This window comes from Haplochromis burtoni, unplaced genomic scaffold (genome assembly GCF_018398535.1).
Source record: "Haplochromis burtoni strain Fernald_Lab_line unplaced genomic scaffold, NCSU_Asbu1 Contig_283, whole genome shotgun sequence".
NCBI lineage: Eukaryota > Metazoa > Chordata > Actinopteri > Cichliformes > Cichlidae > Haplochromis > Haplochromis burtoni.
This window is the reverse complement of record NW_024582644.1, coordinates 526074-536854: the sequence shown is the minus strand read 5'-3', so window position 1 is coordinate 536854 and position 10781 is coordinate 526074. Positions and strand designations below refer to the sequence as shown.

At 43.9% G+C, this 10781-nt stretch overlaps 1 protein-coding gene across 1 annotated transcript in view; it reads left to right on the top strand.

Annotated features, from left to right (window-relative positions):
• The first annotated feature begins 4746 nt into the window (after window positions 1–4746).
• Window positions 4747–10781, top strand: part of cntnap5a (contactin associated protein family member 5a) — a 125758-nt gene continuing 119723 nt past the window's right edge. The window contains exon 1 of the mRNA XM_005940848.2: window positions 4747–5262. Coding sequence (XP_005940910.1) covers window positions 5190–5262 — 73 coding nt within the window. The 5' untranslated portion in view covers window positions 4747–5189. The remainder of the gene's footprint in view (window positions 5263–10781) is intronic.

Sequence of the window (10781 nt, the reverse complement as noted above, 5' to 3'; positions counted from 1 at the left end):
CCCTAAACCAAGACCCGAGGCCCTGCCGCGCCCCCATATTGTCAACTTTCAGGAGTTTGCAACTAATGAAGTGGTGGTTAGGGAGGCTTGGAAAAAGGGGAAAATACAGCTTGGAAACTGAACGCTGTTCTTCGACCACGATTATGCAGCAGAGATTATTCCAAAACGCAGAGAATACAGTGGGATAAAGAGAGCCATAAAAGAAAAAGACAGACTCCATACGCTAATATGAGAATCCACTGGAACAACAGAACCTACAGCAGGGCACATGAAGCTGGAACTAAAGACACCTGGCTTCAGTGTGGTGGTACCCGCTCTGAGGGAGGAGGATGACTCGGCCGACTGAAGGAGCTGCTAGACTGGCAGGAAAAGAGCCAGAAGGAAGGATGAGCTACAGCTGCAGGGAGAGCCAAGGAAAAACTCCAGAGTTTCCAAAGGAGCCTCTCAGAATGACTATGGGAGCAGAATGCTGGACACATAGGATGGTGCTTGCTTCATCACTAGCCTCCTCCGGGCCCTGTCTCTACGACAGGCTTTCCCCACGACCCAGCAGGGTCACGTTCTCTGCCCCAGCGCTGGAATTCGTGGTATTATTTGTTCTCCTTCCATGTTAGATGTTCTATTACAGTTCTGGACTCTTTGTTTTTCTAGGGGTGACTGGTACTTTCATGATCATGTCACATAAGGTTCATGTAGTGTCTTGCAATGTTAATGGGCTTGAAAGTCACTGTAGAACTGAAACAGGTCAACCTGTCAAAAAACGAAGATGAGAAGGTGAAAAGCCAGGCTTTATTAACTCTGTCTACAGTCCGTGTAGCAGAGGGAGGGGTCACTACACTAATATCTAACGTCCTTTTTGAAGTGATGAAAGGGGAAGTCGATAAAGATGGTAGATATGTCATTGTTAAAGGCAGAATCAATGCGCTGTGGTCACCCTATTCGATGAGAGAGACCTCAAATGTGTCAGGCTTGTTTTTGATCAGATAATCTCCTTGAGGGAGGATATGTTGGTCTGTGCAGGAGACTGGAATATTTCATTAAACTACATTAGACAGCACAGGCACCACGTCTCTAAAACATGGAAAACTTCATAAAGGAACATTTATTTGAGGTGTGGACGGATTCTATACAGGGGGAAGGAATTTACACATCACTATGCAACTCACAAGGTGACTATTTCCTGATGAACATACAGATAGACCTGTATGGGACCTGGGGCAGCTGACCTATCACATCATAGCACTATTCACCTGGAAGACTTAAAACAAGAGACCCAACGGAGACTGAACATTTTTTGAACAAAACAACAATAGTTCAAGAAATAAAGAGAGAAATTCAAGAGTGTGTTCATTTAAACAAAGATGATGAGGTGGCAGCTGCAATAGTCTGGGATACAGTTAAGGCTGTAATGAGCCGTAGCCTCATTCCAGTTAAAGGAACTAGAAAGGCAACACCAAACAGACCATAGTGAGGGACTATAAGAAACAAATCAGCACAGAAAGCCGTGAAGAACTGGAACAGAAAATGGGATTCACGAAACAAACGTTTTATGAATCAGGATCAAAGGCAATAAAAATTCTTAGAGCACAAAGAATTAAACACTCAATGTATAAAATTAGAGACTCATCTGCTAATAAATTAACACTGGACTCAGAGACGATTCAAACTATCTTTAAAAGTTGCTATGAGATGCTGTCCACTCCAACTCATTCATATGTGACAATAATCCAAAGCTATTTGCTGAAATTAGACCTTCCAACAGTAGACACAAACCTGAGCCAAGCTTTAACATCTGCAACAAGCAAGAATGAACTGGACAACGCTGCTAGCAAACTGAAGACAAACAGAAGCCCCGGGAGTGACGGCCTCCCAGACGAGCGGCATAAAGTCTATGAACAGGAAATCTGGTCTTTACTGTTCCCTCGTGGAGTGAAGATGTCCTCTCTGTGATTCCGGAAGATTACTGTGAGTCACATCGACCGGCTTCAGCTCTCAGCCTCGATAATAAACTCAAGTTAAAGCAAAACAACAATGTTGGAGAGAATGTGGTCACATTAAGGCCAATCAACCTACACGTCTGTGGGTCATGTGATAAACTACAACCATGCTGGTCAGATGTTGCCGAGCTGATAGACGGACTTTGTCAGTGTGAACTTCCCAGGGATCCACAGGTCTTACACCTTGGTCTGATCCCAGAAGGTACGATTAAAAAAGAGAACATCTACATGTTTAAAATAATGACTGTGGCTGTAAAGAGTTATCACAGGAACTGGCTGAAAAGGAGTCGCTGAAAGTGAAATAATGGAGGAGATAAACTGAAGGTTCTATGATCAAACTGGATGCCTTCGAACGGAACTGGTGGAAATGGACACTATATAAAGACCTCGACTTAAATGTTTGAGAACTATGTGTGTTTTATGTCTCGGTCCCATTCCTGTTCATCTTTTATGCTGTCAAAGAGACAAAATAACGAATGGAAAGAATACATAAATAAATAAAGCAGAGAGGATGCCGTTCTCCACAACCCAAATTGGAAGCTGATTCCACAGGAGAGTAGCCTGATAGCTGAAAGCTCTGATTCCCATCCTACGCTTTGTTTTATGCATGTTTCATCACAGCCTATTTAAGAAAAAGGCACTGAAATTTAGCCAAGGTTCATACGTTGTTTTATATGACATTCATCACCAAATAAATAAAGTGAAAAACACAAGAGCTCGGCGGTACGAGGAGAAGAAAACAGAGAGAATTCTCCTAAACCAGCCTTTCAGCCTCTGACCAGCAAATCAAAGCCAAAGACAGTGCGCGCACTGAGCACGGAGCCCAAACTCCAGCTCTGGGTTAGCACAGAACAGCCAATATAGAGTGGCAGATTAACTGGGCAGCACGAACAATCAGGGACATTATTCCAAAAAGGCTGAGTGACCACAAATTGGCCATTGAGACAAGTTGTCACAGAAAAACCTGGCAACTTTGAGAAAGCAGACTGAGTCAGTGCTGCCAGCAGCACGATGCAAACTGCAGCCTGCATGAAGAATCAAGGTCTTTAACAAAGTAAAAGTCAGACCGCCACAGTATGACACACTCTCAGAGAGGGGGGAGAAGCAACCATAGCAACAAATGAACTTTTAATGAGCGTGGCCTCCAAATCTCTACCATCACATGTAAGTGTTACGCTTTACCTCACAGAGGTTAATCCTGTGCACGTGACCTGATCTGCTGTTATCATCACAGTTTATAAAGGTGTAATAGTGCTGTTAGTAGTAGCAACTATACCGTATGCTGTTTTACATGTCCAGAGGCTACATCTGTACTCCACAACAGAGTAGACTACAGAATAGAATTTATTGTCAGTGTACACGTATGAATGCTGCACGCCAACCGTGCAGGACTTTAAAAAACACCATTAGTAAAGACATCGGGAATAAATATAGCAGAATATAATAGAAAATTATTCTCCTGACTGGAATATCGTAACTTTTTAATGAAATATAATGTCATTAAAAATGCACTACATATATCACGGCACCACAATTCTAATAGCTAGCTTCACAATGAGAGTTCAGTCATTGTGTATTCCACACAGCTTCCTGCATTCGACTGCACATACATGCTGGGTGCATGAATGCATTCACACAGTCTATTAACAGTGTTCTATGTAGTTTAATGTGCCTGCTCGTCTTCCACTCCCAGCATGAACAAAAAGCAAACCTGCTCAGGAACACAGTCAGTTAATAACAAATAAGTTGCTCGCAGCAAAAACACGACTCCAAAGAACAGAATGACAAACAAACCTCACTGACATCACTGACGAAGAAGGCAGCCATGTTTCCCAGGATCGCTGCTACGCTGGGTATCAGTTTAGCTTGTAGGCTAACATTAACTAATACTTGACAGGTGAAAACCTCAGATTTCCAAACATAAATATAACTACATGTGTTTCTGCATTATCATTATTATCACCACAGAGGTTTTCCACATCATATCATGTGCACATGGATCAAGAGCTCTCCACCATGTTGGATGTGACATAATCACCAGCTGCTACAGGAACGTATTTCCTGACTTGATTGTTCTGCTGTCTGGAGGTTGCTGGCTGATTGTCACAGCTGCCTGTAGCTGAGCAGGTAGAACTAAAAGTGCAAAAGTCCATAATGTGATCTTCTATGAGCTTTGCTTTTACTGCACTGGCAGCGTGTTTGAGATGCTATGCTGAATCGAACGCCCTCCTGTGTTTTTACATGCTGGATCAAAATCTGTTAGTGACAGTGTCACTGACATGTAGACACAAACTGGTTCATCTCTGGAGTTGAGGGATCTTTTTAAGATGGACTCATAGGTCAGTATGACAAAAACACTCCTTTAAGAAATGGCTGTGTACAAAGACTGGACTAAAACGAATGAAACAACAGCAAGCGACCAAAGATCAACTGTGAAAGAGCTACAGTGCTAAAAAAAATAAATACATAAACCATATTCTTCCTAATAAGTTATGTGAACGTTTGTCTAGCGCTTTAAAGATGGACGACAGGAGAATCTGTAACAAAACGGTCTAAATAATATCCTGGTATGGACTCAGTCAAATCAAATTCAACTTGACAAAACAAATATGATCTTAAGTCAAATAAAATAAATGAGGTATTAAGTAAAACCAAATATTTTGTTGCGATGAAACAAAGTAACATGTATGCTCCTGTGACAGTGACTGTTCATATTTCCCACACAGCCGTGTCCAAACGTTTTTCATCGGTGCTGAAGTGCGCTGGACTTGAGGCTTGAACCCCGTGTTTTCTGGAAACGTCCACAGCAGCTTCTGCTGTGCGGTGGAATGAAGTCATCAGCAGCCTGCAAAGTGTGTTATTTTATGATGTCTGAACACACGGAGCGAAATACAGCAGCGATTGCGGCTTTTCTCTGCGGATCTTTGCTATTGTTCTGTGTTTTATAGCAGTGCTCGGGCATCGCAGTGCTCCGCTCTGCCAATAAAATGTGAACCCGACAAAGAGAGAGAGAGAGGCAGAGAGGGGAGCGGGGTGGGCTGTACCTCGCAGTGAGGGAGTGCCATCGTGGGAGCGGTTTGCTCCTTCACATCAGACCTCTGCTATCCCTCCAAGCCGGAGGACCGAGGAGGAGCCGCCGTCCTGCGTTGCTCTCTGCGGACTCACGGATAATAGCGCACTACAGCTGAGAAAATGGTTTTGCTGCTGCCGATGGTTACCCTTTACACGCTGAGCGTCTTTAGCGGAGCATCCGCCGCCACTCACTGTAAGTGTTTCACCTCAGTGCGCTCACCTGTCTGCGCCTCTGCTCTGCGGGCGGACAGCTGGCGGCGCGCCTGAATCAGGGGCTGCTCCGACCGGCGGAGTTTTACGCGCGCCTCGTAGCTGAGCCTTCCTGTTGTTGCCGGAGCGGCGTCGTGATTATTGTGCGGCACCGCTGTGCTCGTGTCGGCTCTCCTCACTTCACTTTTTGCTTTCGAGCACATAAACAAGTTGTTGATGTCTGCTGGCTGAGGTTTGCTTTGAACGGACCGCACGATGAAGGTCATGCGAACAGGTTCGTTTCCTTTGGTTCGAGGCAGATGCGCTGCGGAGTGGCCGAGCTCGTCCTTAGTTGGCGCTTTCATGTGGGATTTTTACGAGTCTCAGTCTCGGGTCGTGTTTTGCTGATGTGTGTTGGGGAACCAGAAGTGCTGACTGGCCACAGATGTGCTGCTCAGACGGCTGCTGGTATTGGTCGACTCCTACGTACAAGCCCCCTCTTACACCCCGCAAAAGCTTTCACTCCAGAAAGAGACTTTTACGCCGTGATTTGACGCCGTTTGTTTTTACCTGCATTACTGCGTCCAGTGATAGTTCTAAAAATCTCGATTGGCTGTCGACCACCTATCCGAGTTTTGTAAAAGCAAAATTAATTGTTTTGATCGCAGGATAAAGGACTTCTGCTGTCCTTCGTTTCTACAGTAAACTGACCGTCGTTGTTCTCATGGTTGGATAAAAACAAGCATTTTTTTAAAGGCCTTGAGCATTCACTCTCAGAGTTTGTGATCCAGCATCTCAGTGGACGGTGGAATCCTCTCAATGACAAAGTGCAAACCAGGAGGTTGAAATATTATCAAGTCCCATAATGTGCAGTTCAACAGCATCACAATGTGTGTCCTTCAAGATGATCGTTGTGATGTCTCACACCAAGTTCAACAGAAACAGATACAAATCTGTGTTACATGGTAAACGTACAGTAGCTGTGTAACTGGCTTTCATCGGAGGCTTTACAGTAAATGTAAGATGGTCACTTTTATTTCTTGAAATAAAAATAAGAGTTCATTTTTTATATTTTCATGTGGCAACAATCCAACCTGGCAACATAAGAGGACATATGACTGACCAGCAGTGAACCCCGATGGTTAAGGGCCCTGGTGCAGGTTTACTCCTGCATGCCTGTGTCTCATTTATCTACTCACCTGCTTTGGCTCGTGGCCTTTGCATTGGTCGTTCTGTACAGAAGCTGTTGCACACACCAACGTTTGTTGTAACAGTGAAGTAGCTGGAGCTGTTCTGGTCAGTGAGCACAGTCTGAAGTTATCCAAACTGAAGGTTTGAACTAGTGGAGTTCAAATTCAGCAGAATCCAGACAAAGACTTTGTCTTAAACCACAAACCAGAAATATTCTTTTGAATGTTGCCGACCAAAACAAACCAAAGCACGGCTGCTCGTATAAATCTGTTTATTTAAAACAAACATGCTTCCACGTCCTACACATGAAATGCGATGGCCTGTGGGTGCCCTTAGTGAGCTCAGCTCTGACAGATATGGAACAACATCTATTGTCCAACTGGAAACAGAGGAAACCATCAGGGACCTGCTGAGCATGAACCTTTAGTAATGAGCCTGCTCGGTCCGTGCAGGTATTCCACAGCTCCCACTGATGCCGACCAAAATTATAACTCAGGGCACTAAGATGGCGTCAGCCTCTCTATCTGACATCCAGTTGGTTCTTGTTCTCTCTTATTTCATGCCTATAGTAATTCATTCTGGCACTAAACATTTCTTTAAGCTATTTGTTTAGAGGCAGATACACCTGTTTACCTGCTGCTGCCATTTACCTGTTTGTTACAAATATGAAAACAAGGCAAATGTTGTGACTCTGCACTGTTCACCTGCTGCTGTTCACTTATTATCCTCACACTTTCTGACTAATTACAGTAAGCTGAGTCATCCACTGGTCTGTTTCTTTGGGTCTTTGTCCTAACAACAACCGCAGCACACAGTATGTGATGCTGTGGGTGGGCGGTGCTTGTTAAGCCTCACAGCAGCACTGTGTCTCATAACTTTCCAGCTTTGCATTTTTTGCAGTTTGGGAAACAAAACGTTCACAAATGTCACAAAAACTGTTTTAAATGTTTAATTCTGCAAGTGAATTTAGTATGCTAGTTTGAACGGCAGGTGGGCGGAGCTTCTGTGGTTCCAGTCAGAGCTGCGACCACATTATTATTATTATTATTGAGCTTTAGCCTCACATGCTAACCTCTTGGCTGTTTGAACATGCACACGTTCTATCAGGCAGAATGCAGAGATGAACCCTTTCAATTCAAATGTCAGTTTCTTACACAATAACTTAGATTTGGATCTGTATAATGTGCTTCTGTGTTCCTGATTATTAGAACAAATCCATCAGCTGTTTTTAGCTGCAGCCTAACAAAGCGTGGCGTGTCTAACAGAGTCAGTGTAGCTTTTGTTTAAACTGATATGTTGATGGTGTGTGTAAAAAGGAGCTTCCTAACCTTTCTCGTCCTTTCTTGTCATGTTGAAAGTGTAAAAAGTGATTTTCAGCAGTGAAAGAACTCAGCACGGGCACGCCGTCGTTTCATGTGCTCGTCTGTCTTTGAGGTTTGTGTCAGGATTTAAGCAGTTTGTGTTAAGGTGGGAACCTGAGCTCAGGCGACAGCTGCATTAGTCACCTGTGACAGTGATGCGTTTTCAAACGTGACCTGCGATCAGGTTTGACACATGTGGCCTGATGAAACGGCGAGCTCCTCCTGGAGGTCAAAGAGCCGCTCTCATATTTACCGCTGGGAAACGAGGAAGCGAACAAAGATGCATCATCGCTGGTTTATCAGGTGACAGAGTTAATGGCAGCCATTTCCTTCTGAGAGGCCCTTGTGTGCGTCCTTTGGCTCCACAAAGACACGGCGACATGCCCGCGTTGGGTTTCATGTTATTGGCTCATTGGTCCAACAATGCTGGCTACAGGCAACAGGACCCATTCACAAATATATGGAAATAACACTTACTTTATTATTATAGTAAAAATCGAGTTTTATTGACTGTAGTGGAAATATGTGCTGACAATAAGAAACCACAGCGTGTTCTCCAGTAGCACTATCAGTGCTATCAGTGTATCATGTAGGGCTCGAGTGCTCTCTTTTAAATGTACCGAGCTCACTGCACAATTCCCCAGCTGGCTTTGTGGGTTTTAATGACCAAGGCTGGTGTGGACCACTCAAAGCACATTTATGCATCAGCTGAGAGAAAGCAGGCTGTATCTGTGTGCGGCTCTTTATATGTTCTACTAGTGACCTGGACATTTGGCTGACCATGCAGATGAACACGGTCCTGCTATTGCACAAGGTTCATTTGTACGACAACTTCAAAACCAGTGTTTGGTTCATGCCTTGGTTGTTTTTGCTACCAAGCAGAGAAAATAAAGAAATGTTCCTGTGATCATGAACAACATATAAACACCAGCATTCTTCTGCATTTCCTGTAAGCAAACTTTCACCAGACTAGGACGCACACATGGGCGTCATGGAAAGACTGAACCATAATATCATGTTGAAAATGTTTGCAATTTATATGTATAGGAGCTGAAGTTCACTAACTACTTTCCAAGCTGCTACAGCTCAATAAAAATGAACAGGGAGCACACAGCAGTTGAGCGTTGCTTGGTGTTCGTGTTACAGCTGCTGTGGTGCAGAACTCTGTGGTCAGGTGGGGCTGCTGGCTGTTGACGGTCCTGAACTTTAGGCTTAATGCTTAGGAAACCACAACCTTTCAACTCCTTTAAAAAATGCAAAAAAATTGGTGTTAAGAGGTGTCAAAGCAAGAGGTGGTTATATAAGCCTAACTATACAGACATGTGGGCCAATCAGAAGCCTGGTGATGTCAGTGTGTGTGTGTGTGTGTGTTGTTGAGTGCTGGTGGCCTAATGATATTTAAAATGACAGTATTGTTGTCAGTTGTGTGTTCGATGTTTACAGGCAGTCATCACAGTCTTGGTTAGCTGTAATCTGGGTTATTTACATGCATTTATTGAATGAATAAAAAATGATGGCAGCAGCTGCACGTGTGCCTGCTGAGAGGGCGAAGACACACTCTAAGGTCGTCTTCATCTGTTAATAATCCTTCCACAGGTTCACGTCCACACATTTTTAGATAGAGCTGCTGCTGAATTTATAGTTCTTACTCACCGGGTATCCTGATACTATACTGGGAAAAAACCCACTATGGGATGGGAAAAACACAGGCCACAAAACTACAAATACAACATTTCCTTTATAATTTCACGAGATCGTTTCATCACAGGGCAAGATCACAATTTCTGAAAAAATAAAGATGCTCTGACCAGTTTGTAAATGTAGTGAAAAAGTTGGAGAGTGCAGCGTGATGATCAGTGTTATGAGTGAGACGGGTGGTAAAAGCAAAAATACCTAAAAAATGGACACAAAGAACAGAAGTGAAATGTCCGGGTGCACCTATGCTAGTGTTTTTGTTCGCTGCTCATTTATTATTTTGTGATCAAAAACAAACATAACATTTCCCAGATGATATCTCAGTACTGCTTGTTTTGTCCTATCAGCTCTCGAGACAGAGAACGTAAGAGAGGCAGAGCCGCTCGTACTACAAGTTAATTAATTATCCAAAGAGCTGAGGATTAACTTTCTCTCATCTTTGTGTTTCAGGGCTGTCTGATATTTGTAACTTCAGCATGTTACATGCTTACCAGCACACTTTGCATTGCTAAGTACATGTTATTTTCCAAAAGCACACTTTGGCCGAGCTATTCTTGTAGCGCTGTGGCATAATTCATAATCATTATCTGGTGCAACTTCTTTAATAAGGCCACCCAAGGGCTGGTCACAGGCCAGCGTGAGGCATGATTTGAAGGGATGGAAGGAATTTGCTTTTGGCAGGAAAAAGGCTTTCATTACCCGCTGTTATGACACTCTTCAGTGTGAGTCTGTGGGAGGAATATTGCTATGCTTTAAGTGATCCCCTCGCAACGAGCAGAGACCGCTTCGCCAGGCATCCAGTTTTTATAAGATTGAATCAGCAGCGTGGCAAAGCAGCGGACACACATATTTACTTAAGATTTCATGCTTGAAGTTAGCTCGGCGAGCAGATACTTCAAAACTAATTATCTCGCATCTGAAGCACCTGAAACGCGTCGCAGCAGAGATGGCACGCAGCTTCACAGGAGCAGCGATGGGTGTGCGCAACGGAGCCGATGCAGCTGCACATTCGCTTGCTAATGAATGTGAAGCAGGCACTCGGGGAACACCTACAGCTGTACGCATTCAAGGCCTGATGAATTTATCAAAAGGTAAATGAGGCAGAGCGCTGTGGCGTGACAGCGCCGCCACTTTTCCTCATGTTTAAACATATACTACGGTTCTTCTGCAAGACAAAATAAACTGGGAGGAAGGTGCGCTCTCATCATCAGGGGCCCACTGACTGGATGCTGGGATTGTTGTACGAGTATATACAGTGGGGCAAAAAAGTATTTAG